At 43.1% G+C, this 22,163-nt stretch overlaps 4 protein-coding genes across 4 annotated transcripts; 2 read left to right on the top strand and 2 right to left on the bottom strand.

Annotated features, from left to right (window-relative positions):
- Positions 1–436: 436 nt before the first annotated feature.
- On the top strand, positions 437–1,843 carry LOC104447572 (probable F-box protein At4g22030). The gene has a single exon (XM_010061293.3). The coding sequence runs from the start codon at positions 480–482 to the stop codon at positions 1,767–1,769; it is 1,290 nt and encodes a 429-aa protein (XP_010059595.2). The 5' UTR covers positions 437–479; the 3' UTR covers positions 1,770–1,843.
- Positions 1,844–3,673: 1,830 nt separating this feature from the next.
- On the bottom strand, positions 3,674–4,886 carry LOC104447576 (probable F-box protein At4g22030). Its single transcript, XM_039313975.1, is given in 2 exon segments — positions 3,674–3,841; positions 3,843–4,886. Coding segments are annotated over 2 exon segments (1,212 nt in total).
- A 3,430-nt stretch (positions 4,887–8,316) lies between these two features.
- Positions 8,317–10,835, top strand: LOC120294076 (probable F-box protein At4g22030). Its single transcript, XM_039313973.1, has 2 exons — positions 8,317–8,461; positions 9,493–10,835. The coding sequence occupies exons 1-2, from the start codon at positions 8,317–8,319 to the stop codon at positions 10,833–10,835; spliced, it is 1,488 nt and encodes a 495-aa protein (XP_039169907.1).
- Positions 10,836–12,758: 1,923 nt separating this feature from the next.
- LOC104447574 (probable F-box protein At4g22030) lies at positions 12,759–14,558 on the bottom strand. The gene is made up of 2 exons (XM_039313972.1): positions 14,109–14,558; positions 12,759–13,205 (listed from the first exon to the last, which is right to left on the bottom strand). Exons 1-2 carry the CDS (start codon positions 14,556–14,558, stop codon positions 12,759–12,761), a joined length of 897 nt encoding a protein of 298 aa, XP_039169906.1.
- Positions 14,559–22,163: the final 7,605 nt, after the last annotated feature.

Here is a 22,163-nt window from a genome sequence, read left to right as displayed (position 1 = left end):
TTCTAGTTTGAGCGGTCCATTTTGTACAACCATAATAATCGGGCGTTTGAATCGTTACTAATCTTTGGGTTTAGGTCAAACATGTGCAAGGTGGGGTCATGGTTCTTGTGATTTTATGCAAGAGCAAGAAGAGATCAGACCCTGGCCTAGACCCGGGCAAACTGCTTGAGAACGAGCCTTTGAATGGGCTAAAAGCGGGGCCGTTGAACTTGACGGTTGAAGCTGAACCCTAATATGCAATATTGAAAACGTCCCTACGAACGCGTCAAACTACGGAGCTGGCTGAGTCAAACCCCTGCGTTCCCCAGTCAACGTTCTCCGCAGCTTACGACCTCTTCTCCCTCGCTTTCCCGTCCCTTGCTTCAGCTTATATAAGTGCAAACCGAGATGGGAACCTCCAACATCCATAACCAAACCCACTCCAGATTCTCAACCAAACCCTCTCGAAACCGACGACACAAGACAGATCGCCTCCATTGATGGCCGCTTTGCAAGCTTCCTCACTCTTGATCCCTTCTTCCTCTTCGGGTTGTCCTTCGAAGAGAAGGGTCTCAGCTTCAATCCATGTCCCGAAGCTCCCTAAACTCCGCCTCTCCGATGCGAGCTCGGCGATGACGCGGAAGCTGGTGGAGGAGTTCAGCAACAGGAACGGTTACACCATCACGGAGCCCTTGCAAATGGAGGTCGTGGAGAAAGTTAGTCCTTCTGAGCGGCGCCGTTCGCCTAGCCGATCGCCTACTTCTTCAGTCGAAACAACCATGAAGCTCTATGCGATCCTGGAGGCTGTTGAAGATAGAGTGGAGATGCACGATAACATCGGCAAGCAGCGGGACAACTGGAACAAGCTCCTATTGAACTCGGTCAACATGATGACCCTCACTGCCACCACCACGGCGGCCATGGCTGCGGCTGTGCCGGCTCCATCACTGAAAGCATGCTCTGCTCTCTTATTTACTGCCGCCACCGGGATGTCGCTCGTGATGAGCAAAATCCAGCCCTCGCAGCTGGCTGAAGAGCAACGCAATGCCTCGAGGTTGTTCAAGCAGCTTCAGAGCGAGATAAAGTCGATGCTCGTGCAGCAATCTCCGACTGAGTCAGACGTTAAGGAGACGATGGAGAAGGTGCTGGCGCTTGATAGAGCTTTTCCGCTGGCTCTGCTTGGAAAGATGATCGAGAAGTTCCCTGCGAAATTTGAACCCGCTGTGTGGTGGCCAATGGTTTCCGGCCACCACCGCCAATCCCAAGGGCACAAAACCTTCACGAACACTGAGCGAAACGGATGGAGCGAGGAGCTGGCAGTGGAGATGAGAGCAATCGTCCAAGTCCTCAAGAGCAAAGACAAGAAAGACTACTTGAGGCTCGGAAATTTAGCTCTAAAATTGAATAAGACGTTGGCGGTTTTGGGTCCCCTACTCACTGGGATCGCCACAGCCTGCTCAGCCTTCGGCGGCTCAACAGCCACAACGGTGGCAGCCATCGCCGGTGCAATGGCGGCTATTGTCAACAGCTTCGAGCATGGAGCACAAGTCGGCATGGTCGTTGACATGTACAGAAACAACGCGGGGTTCTTCAAGCTCATGGAAGAGACGATCGAAGCGACGCTCGAGGAGAGAGACTACGACAAGCGAGAGAACGCAGAGATGTTCGAGATGAAGGTGGCGATGAAGCTGGGGCGGAGCTTGTCGCAGCTTCGAGACCTGGCAAGAAAATCAATGGCTTCTTGTCTACAAGGGACTGAGGTGGACGAGTTCGGAAGCAAGCTTTTCTGAAACTCTCTTTTGAGCAAGATTAGTGGAGTACATAATGTAACATGTACAAGTTAGGCTCATTAACATGATTCTTTCATTCCTTGATTCTTGTAACAAAGAAAAGGAGCTTAAATTGCTCACTTTGGTTTAACTTCGATTTTTGACTAAATTGAAAATTATTCACTCAAATTCCACGTGGATTCATCTTTGGAGGCACGTTAATTTTGGTACTAGAACATATGCGACTATTATTTTATTATAAAAAGAAGATGGTTTTTTCCGTGAACATAAAACTTTTTGAAAGAGCTGATAAGCATTAGATGACCGTTGTTAAGATGCTCCTTTTTGCCTACCCTTGATGCATCGCCGGTATACTAGCGAGAGAGGAAATTTTCATAACTTCTATACAAATTCTCTCGAGAAAGGAATCCCCGGATCTCGACCAGACATAATTTCTGGTAACTTTTCATAACTTCCATACAAAATCTCTCAAGAAAGGAATTCTCGGATCTTTAATTGGCCGTAATTTCACAGTAACTTTTCGTAACCTCTACATAAAATGTCGCAACATACAAAAATCTAAGTACTCTACGATCAAACGGGTGAGATCGGCCCTCTTGTCATCCTAAGGTCATCAAGAGATCCGTTCCTCAAAGATCCTTCAAAATTCCTCCCGCGTGGGGAGAGGTATACTTCCCTATGGTCAAAGAATCATGCAAAATGTGAACTTTAAGAAAACAACGAAGCAGTGCGCCGTTGAATCTTATGGGAATGGGAGAGACAGGATGCAAAATGCAAAAAGACCTGGAAAATGACGACGCTCCAGTCAGAGATGACATGCTATGTCATTTCATTTCAGCCTTAAACCTCGAACATTCGAGATCACTTGATGATGAACACGTGAGGGGCAACACACGTGCGCGTACACGTGCATGTTTATATATATATATATATATATATTTATTTATATTTATATTTCTGGCTGTTCATATATTTAAGATTAATTATTTTTAGGTAACTTTGTTATGTAGCGCGGTCCCTTACCCACAAAGACTGCGTACTTATTTTATGACCAAATTTTCTGCAAATTCGTCCTTGTTCCACTGTATGTTCAGACTGACTAAGGGAGATCGTCTTAATTATTACGAGGGTAATTACTACGATGTCAATTTATATAGTAGGGAAGGTGTCGCAATTAAATAAAATACGAGCTCATCTATGTAACGTATGTAATAGTTCGAGGGGGCAAAAGCTTACTAGGAGCATATATAATCTAGTGGATTGCCTGAGCTCGAACTTGAACGGAGTAGTTGCACAAGCATTAAGGAACACACATGCCTTGAGGGCAAAACCGATTCTAAGCCACAACGATTGACATAAAAGACCAAAATCGTTGAGCAATCTACATCATTAATGAGATTTATAAGTTCATTATATACATTTTGACCTTTCTCTACTTATTAGCTTAATATTTAGATTGGACATTCTAGCATGTTAAAATGTCGTGTTATAGTATCAAAAGCCGTTTATCTAGGGGTACGCATGTGGTCTCCCTCCACTCCGCGTGCCATCTTAAACCCTGTAATCAAGAACTAAGGTATGCTGAAAGTGCTGTTCTAAAGGGCAAAGAGATGCCAATGAGGTCTACACCATCAGACAATTCAAAGCCGCTTTCGGCAGAAGACATTCAAGAATTCAACCACTGGATTGCATCCACATCGTGGAAAAAAAGTGTACCGTATCAAGCTAGCTTAAACCGTATATTGATTTCAATTATCAAAAGGGAAACAAGAATTTCGATACTTGGATCATTTTACTTTCTCTGCCACACACATTATATTTATATGTGCCAAGAATTAAAGAATGAAGTGTTCATGTTTGACACTTGTATTATATGTGCACTGAATATCTTTGTACAAAGGAGTTCAGAAAAGCTTGCTTCCGAACTCATCCACCTCAGTCCCTTCTATACAAGAAGCCATTGATTTTCTTGCCAAGTCTCGGAGCTCTGACAAGCCCCGCCCCAGCTTCATCGCCACCTTCATCTCGAACATCTCTCCGTTCTCTCTCCTGCTAAAGGCTCTCTTCGAGCGTTGCTTCGATCGTCTCTCCCATGAGCTCGAAGAACCCTGCACAGTTTCTGTACATCTCCCCGACCATACCAACTTGACCTCCGTGCTCAAAGCCGTTGACGATTGCAGCCATCGCACCAGCAATGGCTGCCAAAGTTGTGGCTGTCGAGCCACCATAGGTCGAGGTGGCTGCAGCGATCCCAGTGAGTAGGGGACCCAAGACCGCCAACATCTTATTTAGTTTTAGCGCCAGATTTCCGAGCGTCAAGTAGTCTTTCTTGTCTTTGCTCTTGAGGACTTGGACGATTGCTCTCATCTCCAATTCCAGCTCCTCGCTCCATCCGTTTGGCTCGGTATTTGCAAAAGTTTTCTGCCCTTTGGATTGGCGGCTGTTGTTGGAAACCCCAGGCCACCATGCGGCGGGCTCAAATTTCACAGGGAACTTCTCGAGCATCGCTCCGAGCAGAGGCAGTGGATAAGCCCAATCAAGGGCCAGCACCTTCTCCATCATCTCCTTCACGTCTGGTTCAGTCGGAGATTGGAGCGCAAGCATTGACTTGATCTCGCTCCGGAGCTGCTTGAACAACCTCGAGGCATTGCGTTGCTCTTCAGCCAGCTGTGAGGGCTGGATTTTTCTCATGATGACAGACATGCTGGTGGCTTCCGTAAACAAGAGAGCGGAGCATAATCTCAGCGATGGAGCTGGCGCAGCCGCAGCCATCGCTGCCGTGGTGGTGGCAGTGAGAGTCATCATGTTGACCGAGTTCAACAGGAGCTTATTCCAGTTGTCTCGCTGCTCGCCGATGTTATTGTGCATCTCCATTCTATCTTCGACAGCCTCCAAGATCACATAGAATTTCTTCATCGTTTCGATAGAAGAAGTAGGCGATAGGCACGGTTCCAAAACCCTATCTTTCTGGGTGACGTCCATCAGTAGTGGCTCCGTGAAGGTGTAACCATACCTGGTGCTCAATTCCTCGACTAGCTTCTTCGTGATCGTAGCACTTGGATCATTTATGAGGCTGAGTTTCAAGGGCTTTGTGAGTTGGATCAAAGCAGTGATCATTCGCTTTGAAGAACAACCCAAAGAGGAGGAAGAAGAAGAAGAAACTAAGGGTCCGTTCGTTTTGCGGAAAATGACTTCCGAGAAAATGTTTTCCGAATTTTCCGGTGTTCGTTTCACGGAAAATGAACTAGTTAGAAAATGTTTTCCATCATTAGAAAAAACAACTTGAGGAAAACGTTTTCAAAAGTGGAAAACATTTTCCATGACTTCTTTCCTCTTACTTCTTTTTATTAATACATTTTCGTTTTATTTTTATGCTTTCTTTTTCTTTTTCTTTATTTTTAAATCGAGTTTTTAATTTCTTTTCTTTTCTTTTTTTCTTTTCTTTCTTTCCTTTTCATCTTCTTCTTTGGCGGTGGCTAGCAACTGGCCACGGCGGCGTCCGGCGATCACCCGCAGCCGGCAACCTTGCCGGCCTCGCCCGATTGGGTGAGGCGGAGCTATTGCTGGCTTGGGCGGAGCTCGCGGCTCGCTGATCCGGCGAGCCGGGCGAGGCTCGGCCCGCCTAAGCTCGCCGCAAGCTCGCCGAGCTCACGGCGAGCCGCGAACTCGCCAAATCTGGCAGCGGAGCTCGGGCTTGCCTAGATCAGAGCCCAAGCTCCACCGCTAGATCCGCGAGCTCGCAGCGAGCTCGGGCGAGATCGGGCCGAGCCTCGAGCTCGCCGGATCTCGCCACCGGGTCTTGGTTGGCTGCGGCGGCCATCGTCGGGCAAGAAGGAGGCAAAATGTAGCGAAGGAGGAGGAAGAAGAAGGAGGAAGGAGGAAGGAGGAAGGAGGAAAGAAAAAAAAAAAGAAAAAGAAAGAAAAATAATAATAAAAAATTTCGATTTTTTTAAAATATAAATAATTAAATTTCATTTTTTTTAAAAATATAAAAATAAAATTAATTTTTTGGTCAATTAAAAATATTCAAATTCAATTTTTGATAATTTTTCCTAACAATTAAATGAGTTAACGAACAGTGGAAAATATTTTCCACTTAAATTTTAGATTTTGGCAAAACATCGGAAAATGAGTCATTTTCCTGAAAATGACTTCCAGAAAATATCTTCCGAAACATGATATTTTCCTCAAACGAACGGACTCTAAGAAAGTGGAAGCTTGTAATGCGGCCATTTTTTATTTTTATTTTTATTTTTGATTTTTTCAAGTGTGTAAATGCGATGGTTTTGAGAGGATTGCTTGAGGATTGGAATGGCTTTGGTTATGGAGATTGGAGGTTCTTTTCGGGTACGGATTTATAATGCGAAGTCCGCGTGCGCGATGTAAAATGAAGAGGCCTTTTGTAATTTGTCTTCTTTTCAAGGCAGGCATGTTTTGTTACAAATCAAGAAGTCCTCGCCAAGCGCGACGAAACGTCCAGTTCACCCAAAACAAGTCAAAAGTCTTCGCCAAGCGTGAGCAAAAAGGCATGCTCTAGAGCAACAAAACGTTCAAGACGAACGGTCATGTCAGGAAATCGAACTCCCAGCTTGTGAATGAAGATTGGTGGATACCTTGTCACGGCCTCCTCTAAGCCCTCCTGCGGGGGTGCAGAGACTAATGGCTGGCTAAGTCTAGGCATAGCGCGGGTTCTCCCATGTTCACCAATTTGCGACTTTATGGTCCAAGTTTTTAATCTGCAAATTAATTTTATTTAGATTAATCACCAATCAATTTGTAGTAGGTCAATTAGAAACCTAAGTAAAATACTAGGGAAATATTTTATTCATGCGTAACTAGAGAAATTAGGATTGGGGACTTGATCACATTTACTAATGCTCTTTCAGTACTTAATCTTATTTAAACTTCAAATAAACCATTTATGTAGCATTTTATATCAATCGCGTGTCCTAGGATTCAATTCCTAGCTAGGCTAAGGAAATCCATGCATCATAAGGGCACAATTGGAAGAAAGAAAATGCAAATAACAATTTGGCATTTGCTTCCAAGAATTAATGCACAAATTTTATAAAAGAAAATCCAAGAAATTAATAAATATATTATTTAAAATTTTTCTATTTATCTGAAATGCAGTAAAATAAGGCAATTAATTAATTTAAGACAAGCATGTTCTGTCACAATCAAGAACTCGCCAAGCGTGACGAAACGACCGGTTCACCCAAAACCAAGTCAATGTCTTTGCCAAGCGTGAGCAAAAAGGCATGCGGTCCTTCTGTGGCCTTCTATGGCCTCCCACTGCTTTCCCTTTCCTTTGACCATTGTTTTGGTTGTTTCCGCTTCCTCAGCCTGCTCTTGCGGTCCTCTTTTGCATTCGGCTCCCTTCCACTCATTTTGACTATCTTGTTGTTTTGTTGAGTGCAAGTTTTGTAGTGTCAGATCTTTTGTAATGGTTGGTTCAAGCTATATATTCTTACCCTTTACCAAAAAAGAAAAAAAGAAAAAAAAAAGGCATTCTCTAGAGCAACAAATTGTTCAAGATAGTCAGGTTAGGAATTCGAACTCCCAGCTTGTGAATGAAGAGTGGTTGATACCTTGTCATGATGTCATGACCTCCTGTGAGCCCTCTTGTGGGTGCATGGAGACTAATGGCTGGCTAAGTCTAGGCTTAGTGCGATATCTCAAATTCACCAATTTGCGACTTGTTTCCAAATTATTAACCTGCAAGTCAATTTCAATTAGGATTCACCACTAATTGATTTGTGATGGGTTAATTAGAAACTCAAGTAAAATACTAAGAGAAATATATATTTTTTTTGGTAAAGGTAAGATATATATTAAGAAAAGCCAAATGTACAAAAAGATCTCGTCACCAGTAACTTGCACTCCAAATGTAGTACCAAAAGAAGTGGAAGGGTGACGAGATGCAAAAAGCCGCAGAGGCGGCACAACAACAACAACAACAAGGCCAAACTAAGCACGGCTAGCTCGACCAGCTATCAAGCGAGACAAAAAACAAAGAGGAGGCCATCGCCGATCTAGGACCTAAGGGTCCCCATTGAAAATAATCGGGTCTAGACTCCAACTTCTCTGCAGCCTTCGTTTCTGAAATTGTCTTCGACGTTCCCGAAGGTGATAGCCTTGTCGCGAACCACTTTAAAGATGTGGTTTTAATGGCCGGAATAGAGAGAGGCTGGTCTCTAAAGATGATGGCATTCCTATTCTTCCAAATGATATGACACAACGCGCCAAATGAAAAACGGGCTATGCACTTATAGAAATCTTTCCCCATCAAATAGGTAGTTGCCCACCTGAAATTCTCCCCCCCAACCTCTCGTTGCGCCTGTGGTAAATTGCATCCGGACGCCCAAAAGAAGGCAACGCTAGCCGTGACACAAAGCAGTCAAAAACAAGTGGTCAAGAGAGTCGTGGCACATTCTTGCAAAATGCACAGGTAGCATTTCCAATAATACCATAGGCCAAAAGGAGGTCCTGGGTTGGAAGCCTACGTCTGGCCATGAGCCAAAGATTAAGTTGATATCGAGGCACTATGGCGTTGTCCCATACAAAGGAGTACCAGTGGACCCGCGTCCTCTTCTTCCCGATGAAGTTCCACGCCGATGCCATAGTGAATTGGCCCGAAGAGCTTCCTCGCCAACAGCAACGATCCGGGTCATTCGTCGTGGTCGGAAGAGGTTGCCCCCACGATTGAAGCACCAATCTAAGAGCTTGGCCAGCATCTCGAGAAGAGGTCAGAACACAAGCTTGTCTAGAGAGCCCCGAACTATAGATAAGAGAGTCTGAAAAGAACAGTTCAAGGGCCCTCTAGGATGCCAGCTTGTCAAACCACGTAGAGAGGTTGTTTGGCCATCGCCAATTTTCCAGACGAAGGCCATCCTGAAATTCCTTCTTAGGGTCAACAAGCTCTTCCAGGCCCAGGAGCCAGAAGTTGGCTTCCTAGCAACCCAAAAATTCTTGTTTTTTAAGAACGTGGAATGGACCCATCTACACCAAAGCGCTTCCTTGTCGGAGACTAAGAGAAATATTTTACTCCTACGTAACAAGAGAAATTAGAATTGGGGATTTGATCACACCAACTAATGCCCTATTGGTACCTAATTTTGTTTAAACTTCAAATAAAGCATTTATATAGCATTTTATACCAATTGCGAGTCCTAGGATTCAATTCCTAACTAGGCTAAGGATATAGAAATCCATGCATCATAAGAGCACAATTGGAATAAAGAAAATGCAAATAACAATTTGACATTTGCTTCCAAGAACTTAAGCACAATTTAAAAAAAAAAATCCAAGAAATTAATTAATATTTTTAAAAATTAATCGGGCGTTTGAATATTTACTAATCTTTGGGTTTAGGTCAAACATGTGCAAGGTGGGGTCATGGTTCTTGTGATTTTATGCAAGAGCAAGAAGAGATCAGACCCTGGCCTAGACCCGGGCAAACTGCTTGACAACGAGCCTTTGAATGGGCTAAAAGCGGGGCCGTTGAACTTGACGGTTGAAGCTGAACCCTAATATGCAATATTGAAAAAGTCCCCACGAACGCGTCAAACTACGGAGCTGTGAGTCAAACCCCTGCGTTCCCCAGTCAACGCTTTCCGCAGCTTACGACCTCTTCTCCCTCGCTTTCACGTCCCTCGCTCCAGCTTATATAAGTGCAAACCGAGATGGGAACCTCCAACATCCATAACCAAACCCACTCCAGATTCTCAACCAAACCCTCTCGAAACCCACGACACAAGACAGATCGCCTCCATTGATGGCCGCTTTGCAAGCTTCCTCACTCTTGATCCCTTCTTCCTCTTCGGGTTCTCCTTCGAAGAGAAGGGTCTCCGCTTCAATCCATGTCCCGAAGCTCCTAAACTCCGCCTCTCTGATGCGAGCTCGGCGATGACGCGGAAGCTGGTGGAGGAGTTCAGCAACAGGAACGGTTACACCATCACGGAGCCCTTGCAAATGGAGGTCGTGGAGAAAGTTAGTCCTTCTGAGCGGCGCCGTTCCCCTAGCCGATCGCCTACTTCTTCTGTCGAAACAACCACGAAGCTCTATGCGATCCTGGAGGCTGTTGAAGATAGAGTGGAGATGCACGATAACATCGGCAAGCAGCGGGACAACTGGAACAAGCTCCTATTGAACTCGGTCAACATGATGACCCTCACTGCCACCACCACGGCGGCCATGGCTGCGGCTGTGCCGGCTCCATCACTGAAAGCATGCTCTGCTCTCTTATTTACTGCCGCCACCGGGATGTCGCTCGTGATGAGCAAAATCCAGCCCTCGCAGCTGGCTGAAGAGCAACGCAATGCCTCGAGGTTGTTCAAGCAGCTTCAGAGCGAGATAAAGTCGATGCTCGTGCAGCAATCTCCGACTGAGTCAGACGTTAAGGAGACGATGGAGAAGGTGCTGGCGCTTGATAGAGCTTTTCCGCTGGCTCTGCTTGGAAAGATGATCGAGAAGTTCCCTGCGAAATTTGAGCCCGCTGTGTGGTGGCCAATGGTTTCCGGCCACCACCGCCAATCCCAAGGGCACAAAACCTTCACGAACACTGAGCGAAACGGATGGAGCGAGGAGCTGGCAGTGGAGATGAGAGCAATCGTCCAAGTCCTCAAGAGCAAAGACAAGAAAGACTACTTGAGGCTCGGAAATTTAGCTCTAAAATTGAATAAGACGTTGGCGGTTTTGGGTCCCCTACTCACTGGGATCGCCGCAGCCACCTCGACCTATGGTGGCTCGACAGCCACAACAGTGGCAGCCATTGCTGGTGCCATGGCGGCAATCATCAATGGCTTCGAGCATGGAGCACAAGTCGGCATGGTCGTTGAGATGTACAGAAACAACGCGGGGTTCTTCAAGCTCATGGAAGAGACGATCGAAGCGACGCTCGAGGAGAGAGACTACGATAAGCGAGAGAAGGCAGAGATGTTCGAGATGAAGGTGGCGATGAAGCTGGGGCGGAGCTTGTCGCAGCTTCGAGACCTGGCAAGAAAATCAATGGCTTCTTGTCTACAAGGGACTGAGGTGGACGAGTTCGGAAGCAAGCTTTTCTGAAACTCTCTTTTGAGCAAGATTAGTGGAGTACATAATGTAACATGTACAAGTTAGGCTCATTAACATGATTCTTTCATTCCTTGATTCTTGTAACAAAGAAAAGGAGCTTAAATTGCTCACTTTGGTTTAACTTCGATTTTTGACTAAATTGAAAATTATTCACTCAAATTCCACGTGGATTCATCTTTGGAGGCATGTTAATTTTGGTACTAGAACATATGGGACTATTATTTTATTATAAAAAGAAGATGGTTTTTTCCGTGAACATAAAACTTTTTGAAAGAGTTGATAAGCATTAGATGACCGTTGTTAAGATGCTCCTTTTTGCCTACCCTTGATGCATCGCCGGTATACTAGCGAGAGAGACTTTTCATAACTTCTATACAAATTCTCTCGAGAAAGGAATCCCCGGATCTCGACCAGACATAATTTCTGATAACTTTTCATAACTTCCATACAAAATCTCTCAAGAAAGGAATTCTCGGATCTTTAATTGACCGTAATTTCACAGTAACTTTTCATAACCTCTACATAAAATGTCGCAACATACAAAAATCTAAGGACTCTACGATCAAAAGGGTGAGATCGGCCCTCTTGTCATCCAAAGGTCATCAAGAGATCCGTTCCTCAAAGATCCTTCAAAATTCCTCCCGCGTGGCGAGAGGTATACTTTCCTATGGTCAAAGAATCATGCAAAATGTGAACTTTAAGAAAACACCGAAGCAGTGCGCCGTTGAATCTTATGGGAATGGGAGAGACAGGATGCAAAATGCAAAAAGGCCTGGAAAACGACGACGCTCCAGTCAGAGATGACATGCTATGTCATCTAATTTCAGCCTTAAACCTCGAATATTCGAGATCTCTTGATGATGAACACGTGAGGGGCAACACACGTGCGCGTACACGTGCATGTTTATATATAAATATATAAATGAATATATATATATATATATATATATATATATATATATATATATCTTTCTGGCTGTTCATATATTTAAGATTAATTACTTTTAGGTAACTTTGTTATGTAGCGTGGCCCCTTACCCACAAAGACTGCGTACTTATTTTATGACCAAATTTTCTGCAAATTCGTCCTTGTTCCACTGTATGTTCAGACTGACTAAGGGAGATCGTCTTAATTATTACGAAGGTAATTACTACTATGTCAGTTTATATTCGCAATTAAATAAAATACGAGCTCATCTATGTAACGTATGTAATAGTTCGAGGGGGCAAAAGGTTACTAGGAGCATATATAATCTAGTGGATTGCCTGAGCTCGAGCTTGAACGGAGTAGTAGCACAAGCATTAAGGAACACACATGCCTTGAGGGCAAAACTGATTCTAAGCAATCTACATCATTAATGAGATTGATATGTTCATTATATACATTTGGCCTTTTCTCTACTTATTAGCTTAATGTTTAGATTGGACATTCTAGCATGTAAAAATGTCGTGTTATAGTATCAAAAGCCGTTTATGTAGGGGTACGCATGTGGTCAACCTCCACTCCGCGTGCCATCTTAAACCCTGTAATCAAGGACTAAGGTATGCTCAAAGTGCTGTTCGGCCGGGGGGGGGGACAACAAAGCAAAAAGTCAACGCTAAAAAACAAAGGGCAAAGAGATGCCGATGAGGTCAACACCATCAGAAAATTCAAAGCCGCTTTCGGCAGAAGACATTCAAGAATTCAGCCACTGGATTGCGTCCACATCGTGGAAAAAAGTGTACCGTATCACGCTAGCTTAAAGCATATATCGATTTCAATTATCAAAAGGGAAACAAAAATTTCGATACTTCGATCATTTTCCTTTCTCTGCCACACAAATTATATTTATATGTGCCAAGAATTAAAAGATGAAAGCGTTCATGTTTGACACTTGTATTATATGTGCACTGAATATCTTTGTACAAAGGAGTTCAGAAAAGCTTGCTTCCGAACTCATCCACCTCAGTCCCTTCTATACAAGAAGCCATTGATTTTCTTGCTAAATCTCGGAGCTCCGACAATCTCCGCCCCAGCTTCATCGCCACCTTCATCTCGAACATCTCTCCGTTCTCTCTCTTGCTATAGTCTCTCTCTTCGAGCGTTGCTTCGATCGTCTCTCCCATGAGCTCGAAGAACCCTGCGCAATGTCTGTACATCTCCACGACCATACCAACATGACCTCCGTACTCAAAGCCGTTGACGATTGCCGCCATCGCACCGGCAATGGCTGCCAAAGTTGTGGCCATCGAGCCACCATAGGTCGATGTGGTTGCAGCGATCCCGGTGAGTAGGGGACCCGAGACCGCCAACATCTTATTCAGTTTTAGCGCTAGATTTCCGAGCGTCAAGTAGTCTTTTGATATGGCTAGTATAAGTACCTAGAGGGGGGGTGAATAGGTATAAAGTGTAATTTCTTATGATAATTGCACAATACTAGACAGTTGATAGAAATGAGACAATTTTTCTCATCAATAAACAAACAACGATCAAAATAAGACTGAGAGTAGGGAAGAGAAAATTGAACACAAAATTTATAGTGGTTCAGCTTATTTCAAGCCTACGTCCACTCTTCTGCACTGACAGCTCACTGGCTGGATTCCACTATGAACAAAGAGATATTATAGTACTGTTCTTCCTTGATTTCTCAGTGTAGAAGATCTACCACACTCCCTCAAGGTATCACTAAGTATAGACTCTCTTTACGTGTACAATTTCGCTCAATATGAATCGACTAATAATCAAGGAGCTTCGTACTGGAATTTCTCTATCGAGCACACACTAGAACAATGAACGTCTTCCTTTATACTCCTTTATGCCATCATACCCGTTGGCACTTACTAAAGGAATTCTTCCAATCTTCCCGTTGACGTAATCAATTAAGAAGATCATTCGAGCTATTAAAGGAACATGTCGATAGCCCATCAATCATGTTCGCCCATACAATCGGATCTTGGTTTCCAAGAATAGAACCTTTCAAGAATATTTCACAATCATCGGATCTTCAAACGATCTTGATTTCGAATAAATAATCCGTTATATCAAATCCAGCAAAGAGATCTTCTCTAGTCGATAAGACCAAATCCTTAACCAAACACTTTAGCTCGGATCGCCTTCGTCGCCGGATTAGAAACTGCAATGAGAATAGTCTTGAGTCTTGAGTCTTGTATCTTTGAGTCTCGGTGATCCGAAAGTCTTCGTAAGGCAAGGGTCCGCATGCCTTCCGCACTAGACGATAGAAACGTTTTGTCATCTTTAAAACACTCTAGAGAGATTTCTCCAACATCTTTCTTGTCTTTGCTCTTGAGGACTTGGACGATTGCTCTCATCTCCAATTCCAACTCCTCGCTCCATCCGTTTGGCTCGGTATTTGCAAAAGTTTTCTGCCCTTTGGATTGGCGGCTGTTGTTGGAAACCCTAGGCCACCATGCGGCGGGCTCAAATTTCACAGGGAACTTCTCGAGCATCGCTCCGAGTAGAGGCAGTGGATAAGCCCAATCAAGGCCCATCACCTTCTCCATCATCTCCTTCACATCTGGTTCAGTCGGAGATTGGAGCGCAAGCATTGACTTGATCTCGCTCCGGAGCTGCTTGAACAACCTCGAGGCATTGCGTTGCTCTTCAGCCAGCTGTGAGGGCTGGATATTGCTCATGACGAGAGACATGCTGGTGGCTGCTGTAAACAAGAGAGCGGAGCATAATCTCAGCGATGGAGCTGGCGCAGCCGCAGCCATCGTTGCCGTGGTGGTGGCAGTGAGAGTCATCATGTTGACCGAGTTCAACAGAGCTTATTCCGCTTGTCTCGCTGCTCGCTGATGTTATTGTGCATCTCCACTCTATCTTCAACAGCCTCCAAGATCACATAGAATTTCTTCATCGTTTCGATAGAAGAAGTAGGCGATAGGCACGGTTCCAAAACCCTATCTTTCCGGGTGACGTCCATCGGAGTGGCTCCGTGAAGGTGTAACCATACCTGGTGCTCAATTCCTCGACTAGCTTCTTCGTGATCGTAGCACTTGGATCATTTATGAGGCTGAGTTTCAAGGGCTTTGTGAGTTGGATCAAAGCAGTGATCATTTGCTTCGAAGAACAACCCAAAGAGGAGGAAGAAGAAGAAGAAGAAACTAAGAGAGTGGAAGCTTGTAATGCGGCCGTTAATTTTTTGTGTTTTTCAAGTGTGTTAATGCGATGGTTTTGAGAGGATTGCTTGAGGATTGGAATGGCTTTGGTTATGGAGGTTGGAGGTTCTTTTGGGTGCGGATTTTGTTGAGAATAACGGATCCCCGAAAACCGGATTCGACACTAAATCGAACCCCTAAATCAATGCGGAAGATGAAGCCCGGGAAAAACACGTATCACCGATCGTAAAGCACACCACGGATTCGAGCGTACCTTGTTAGCCACAGATTAAACACCGACGTCGATAGAGTAAGAGGAACTGAGAGCTGTTCGATCCGATGACGCCTTGAAGGGAAGAAGAACGTGGCTTGTGCTTACTGTTCTTTTTGGAGGGAGAGAGAGCATTGGGAAAAGACGTACGTTCGTTTTCTGTTTCCAACCCGTGTCATCTCTCTCTCTCTCTCTCCTCCCTTTTAAACCTTCCCCCATCCACGGGCTCTATTCCCATGGGCCGGGCCTTTTGAGCCCATCATGGGCGGACGGGCCTTAGGCCCATCACCAATTAAAACCATCATCTCCCACTCGCACATGGTGGGCTGAACAGGATTCTCTTTACCTCTCTTCAACATTCATACCAGTGAATAATCCGTGCGACCAGCATACTTTGAGAACTCGTTGCTATACATTTGTTAGGAATATATAGCAGCTCATAATGGGCATCACACTCCGAGTAGATTTAGTATGCAGTACCCTAGATCGATCGATCACATTTATATCTCTCTTGATCTCCTTTAAACAATGATATATATATATTGTATTCACAATTATAATTATCACAAAGACAGTCATAATTGGTCGACCAGTTAATACAAAACTACAATGTGATTCTGCAAAATCGATCTTCCTCTTTCCTTCAAACTCTCAATTTCAGTTCAGCTTGCTTTTCTAGAAATGTCCAATTAGATAGAATCAACTCATGACCATTGGCAACATCCTAAGATAGCAAACACTAAATAGAAACCTTGAGAATAAGTAAAAGTCATGAGGGCACTAAAAAATTTGAGGAACTCTTTTCCTCAAGAGTCTTACACGTCATAAAAGTTGAGATCAAACTTTTAGCCACTCTTAATAGTCGTCTTATTAGTATGAAATACATATTACGGTATTAACTCCTTTCCCATGGAGCGTATGTCTACATTTTTCAATACCGTACAGATGACAGTTCAGACATACCCAATGTCTAACTTGAGTTCACGTATCTACTCTTTTACAAAATTCATCAGAACTCACATCTGGCATCTTAGACAGATAAAGTAAAATATGTGGGGTATTTTACTTTCGAACATCATGAGTATTATGTCCTCATCTTAACACTTAGTTAAGGCGACATGCGTATTTTGAGCTTGAGCTCTCGATTATCACCTAGATAATAAGCTTAAATACAGTCTCATCTCTATTTATCACACAATAAATAGAGGCGATTACCCGTGTGAGTGGGCTAATCTTTTATTTGTCCGACATACTTTCTCAACTTAAAATAATACACTGAGTATTAATATGCATAAAGATCAAACAAAGATTCATAGGCATTAATCAATGAAAAACAAAATTTCATAAATGTGAACACTTAGGGAAATTACAATATTCAGTACATCAGCCTCTACGCAATCCTAGAGATTTCATATGGCCACAAAACACATCTCTAGGTATTGGCTTTGTCATAGGATCTGCTACCATTCTATGCGTAGTATGTACTCTAAGTTTACATCTTTTCATGCAATCATATCCTTGACAAAAGTATACTTGGTATCTATATATTTGGTCTTGCCATGATATTTTGGATTTTTGGTGTACGCTTTTGCTGCTTGGCTATCACAGTTAACCAACAATGAATCTGCAGCACTTCAAATAACACATAAATGATCTAATAATCTCTTAAGCCAAACATCTTCTTTTATTGCTGTTGATAATGCCACGAACTCAGTTTCCATCGTGGACAAGGCTATACACTTTTGTTTCTTACTGCTCCAACATATGGTGCCATTATTCGGTAATAAAACAAACCCGTGAGGTAGATTTTCTTTCATCTAAATCTCCTCTCCAATTAGCATCAGAATAGCCTTTGAGTTGCAGATCCTTTCCATAATAACTCAACGTATAATCAGCAATCCCCTTTAGATACCTTAATATTCATTTAACGGCTTTCCAATGTGCTTGACCTGGATTGGATTGGTATCTACTTACCATTCCAACTGCATAACATATGTCAGGTCTTGTACACATCATAGCGTACATCAAGCTCCCAATAGCACTAGCATAAAGAACATATTTCGTTTGTTCCTTCTCTTGTGGAGTCTTTGGACACAGTCTATGGCTCAATCCTTCACCTTTTGCAATAGGAGCGTCTATGGGTTTACAATCCCATATCATTCATCTCAAAGTTGGAAGACAACCAACTCTTGACAGTATTGACAAGTTTCATATTGCTTCCGGCAATTGGTATATCATCAACATATAATGATATGATCACAAATAGATCTATGGATCTTTTGATATATATACAATGATCCTCATCTATCATTGTAAAATCATATGGCATTATGGCATTATGAAATCGTATATACCATTGTCTTAACGACTGCTTAAGGCCATATATCAACCTCAAAAGTCGACATACCTTTTCTTCTTGGCCTTTCACTATGAAACCAGCATGTTGTTCCATATATGTTTCTTCCTCTAATTCTCTATTGAGGAAAGCAGTCTTTACATCCATCTGATGTAACTCAAGATCCATACTAGCCATTATTGCTAGAATAATGCGAATCGAGATAAATCTTACTATAGGAGAAAACGTATCTTCATAATCTATTCCTTCCTGTTGATTATACCCATTCGCCACAAGGCGAGCCTTATGCCTTTCTATCGAGCCATCAGCTTTTCGCTTTATTTTGAGAACCCACTTGTTCCCAATAGCTCAAGCGTCCCTTTTGGAAGATCAACCAGTTCCTAGACTTGGTTTGATTTCATTGACTCCATCTCCTCTTTCATTGCATAAATCCATTTTTCCTTACTAGGGCAATTCAGAGCCTCATTAATATTTCTTGGCTCATCCTCATCTTGTGGAGCAATCATAAAAGTTTCCCATTCAATGTCGAAACGTCGACGGGGAATACTTTGGCAACTTGTTCACTATATGGGAGAATGTACACTTAGCACATCATTCTCCATTATGCTCCCACTCGGATTAGATAATGACGATATCATCTCATTATGTGGTTGTAATTGAGAATGAGTTGAATTCAATTCATCACTTCTCATATTACTCCCACTTGGACGAACTCCTTTAATATCATTATATTGATCCAAGGTTTTAAATAGGGAGTAAACTTCCCCTATTTCGCCATTCTTAGGAAATTCATCCACTAAGAATGTGACATCCCATGATTCAAATTCAATTATACTCTCACTTCCCTGCTCACCTATGAACACATACCCTTTCGAGTATTCGAAGTATCTCATTAAAATACTCTTCTTGCCTTTAGGACCAAATTTCTCAAACTTGTGAGAGGACTCATGAGTATAGGCAGCACAACCCCATGGCTTAAGAAAATTTAAGTCTGGTTTTCTATCTGTCCATAACTCATATGGAGTGGAACTAACTGATTTGAAAGGCACCCGGTTAAGTATATAGGCAGCAAGTTAACAACGCATCACTCCAAAAGTGATATGTAAGTTAGCATGCGCCAGCATGGACCTAACCATTTCCAAAGTAGGGTTCTGTTTCTTCTCTCTCGCAACACCATTTTGTTTAGGAGTATATGGAATAGACAACTGTATTTTTATTCCTTTTCATCACATTATTTTCTGAACTCATCGGATAAATATTCTCGACCTCGATCGAATCTTAATACTTTTATTTTATTGTCTAATTGATTTTCAACCAAGTTCATAAACCTTTTGAAACAACATAATGCTTCAAATTTATGAGAAATCAAATAGACATATCCGAATCGAGTATAATCATCTATAAAAGTGATGAAATAAACAGCCCCATGCCTTCTTCTCACATTTATTGAACCACAGACATCATAATGGATTAAATACAGAGGAAATTCAGCTCTTTATCTTTTCCAAATGGTTTCCTTGTCGTTTTCCCTACTAGGCAATGCTCACATATGGGCAAATCGACTTTTTCAATGTTGCCCAACAAGCCATTTTTGGCTAGTCTATTCATACGTTATTGGCCAATATGACCAAGTCTAGCATGCCACATAATCACATCATTATCATATGAATTAGGAGACGTGAAACAAGGGAATAACAAATATTGACATCACCACAGTCAACATATAGTACAATGAAACCATCCAGAAAGTGACCACAACTATAGTAGTTTGTATCCAAACACAAATCTACACCTCTATTATGGAAGTTCATATAAAGAACAAGTTTAATCAACACTAAAACAGACGTTAAATTTCGACGAATCTCTAGAGCATATGGAACGTCATGTAGGAACAAGATGCGTCCACCACACATGTTCAATTGGCAGGTGCCAATCCCTTTAACTTCATTTATGAAGTTATATCTCACATAGATCCACTTAGTTCCAGTCGGTATCGTCGGAATTCCACGAATGATTCTCTATCCTTCGCTACATGGTCTGTCTTTCCTAAATCTACAGTCCACAAAGGATTGGATTCAGCCAATAATTCAGAACTTGACACATAATCAAAGTTCTCAAATGTACAAGAGGTGTATACATTCTTTGGCTCACGACAGTCGCGAGCATAATGACCATTCTTGTCACAATTGTAACACCTCACCCTTGACATTTTCTTCACTTGAGGACGTTTTCGTCTCTTGTGTTGGTTAACTCTTGATCTCTTGCAATAAGGACTTGATCCTTTGCTTTCCCACATATTGAACGAATCAATACGTTTGCGCTTAGAGCTCAAAGCCCTTTCTGAGCTAGAACCAGCATTGCAAATATCTATTTTCGACTCACATGCCATCAAGCGGTCCTCTACCAGCTCAAGGTGGCGCACAGCATCCTTAAGATCTTCCATAACATGGTCAAGAGCTTCTAGTGCTTCTTGCTTTTCCAGCACATATTGAATTTTCATATTCAATATTTCACAATTGTTGCCGTTCACATCAGCAATTACGCCCTTAGTTGCTGAATCCATCAATCAACACATCGACATATATGCACGAATAATTAATGCCTATCATTTATGCATCCAATTTGCACAGACCCATCATATCAATGAATAATTTCAAGTAAGGTTTCAGAATCAAAAGGTCACTACGTTTCCAATCATCCTCCAAAAATCCTAACTTAAAACTATTATTAATATAATTGTCTTATGCAAAATAAATTCTGTGAAGTTACAAAAACTTCTATGAACTACCCACAACTAACTACCCACAACAATCAGCAATAACATAAAGCAACAGATAATTTAATATCCAATAGAATAACAATGCTTTCACATAATACAACAATTCATTACACTAAGTAATATATCCAAAAAGAAATATCAACATAGAAAGAGATATTCAACACTCAAAACATCTCAAACTAATCTAAGAAATAAATAGGGAAAGTCCCTTCTAATCTATCACCAAAGTATCCGAGAAAATCAAGGCACATTTGCCAACCATGGAAAAACTTTTGGAGAGCTCATGTCGCCACCAAGGCGCATTCACTCGCGCCATGTGGTGCTCAATCTAAGGGTTGAAGTTTTGGCCAACTCAATCCTATAGTACTACTCTCTTACAAAAGCTTCCACTAGTCTCCTATAATCCGGGACCACGCTGACCTCCCATAGCCGATCTAACACTGCTTGCCATTCGGGTGGAAGAGTGTTCATCAAAGCCGGCACCTTCTCAAAATCCGGCATAAGATAACCATTCCTGATGATTTCATGTATCATCTGATTGACCTTGACCATATGTGATACTTAAATCACCATCAAGCCACCGATAATCAGCTAACTCTTTCATCAGCCTTTTCAATTTAGCTCTTCCTTCGTCCGTTCTCGGGATTGCAGGTATCCGTGCATAACGCATCATAGTTTCTGCAACAAATGCAAAACTAAAATGGATCACTTTTAATCCACAATAAACAAAATGGAAAATACATAATTTTCCATGATTCATGCAACAAATGCAGAATAAAAAATGGATTACCTCTAACCCACAGACATTTTTGAAAAAGAAACAAATCCTTTTTTTTTTTTCCGAGTTAACGGTCAAAGTCAACGGTCAACGGTCAACGGTCTCGGTCAATGGGTCACGAACGTCGGACCGGTCGAATTGGATGGACCGGTCGGGCCGGTCGGTCCGGTTCGGGCGAACCGACGGCACGCGCCGCGCGCGTGCCGGGCGTCCGCGGTGCGGGTCGGGTCGGGTCGCCAGTCGAGTCGCTGGTCGGGTTGCCGGCCGGTGACCGCCCGGCCAACCGTTGTCGGCGCTAACGTCAGCGATGACGTCATCCCAGCGGTTACGATCCGTTGGATGACGCATGCCGACGCCAAGACGAGTCGGTCCGCCGACCGGCGCGTGCCGGTTCGCCGCCGGCGTCGTGCACATGCCGATTTGTCGACCGGCGCATGGGACGCACGCGCTGGTCGATGCCAACGCTTCAGGCGTGTCGCGCCCATGCGCAGCGGCTTCTGGCCGTGCGTGTGGGCGCGTGCGTCGTCGCCCGGCGGCGCACAACATATCGCCAGACTCGCCTCGACGACCTCTTTTACCCTATGTATTCAGAAATCGATTTCGACTTACGGAAACTCAAAAAATTCGATGAACAGTGCTCGGATGTCGGGATTTCTTGCCCCGATCCGTACGGCTGAATTTTTTTTGCGAAAAATCAATCAAAACATCAAACAGGTCGGGAAAAACGTGAACTAGGGCTCCGATACCAATGTTGAGAATAACGGATCCTCGAAACCGGATTCGACACTAAATCGAACCCCTAAATCAATGCGGAAGATGAAGCTCGGGAAAAACACGTATCACCGATCGTAAAGCACACCACGGATTCGAGCGTAGCTTGTTAGCCACAGATTAGACACCGACGTCAATAGAGGAAGAGGAACTAAGAGCTATTCGATCCGATGACGCTTTGAAGGGAAGAAGAACGTGGCTTGTGCTTACTGTTCTTTTTGGAGGGAGAGAGAGCGTTGGGAAAAGACGTACGTTCGTTTTCTGTT

The sequence above is a fragment of the Eucalyptus grandis genome, chromosome 5, assembly GCF_016545825.1.
Source record: "Eucalyptus grandis isolate ANBG69807.140 chromosome 5, ASM1654582v1, whole genome shotgun sequence".
Lineage (NCBI taxonomy): Eukaryota > Viridiplantae > Streptophyta > Magnoliopsida > Myrtales > Myrtaceae > Eucalyptus > Eucalyptus grandis.
The sequence above is the reverse complement of the archived record's forward strand: the minus strand, read 5'-3'. Positions and strand labels throughout refer to the sequence as shown.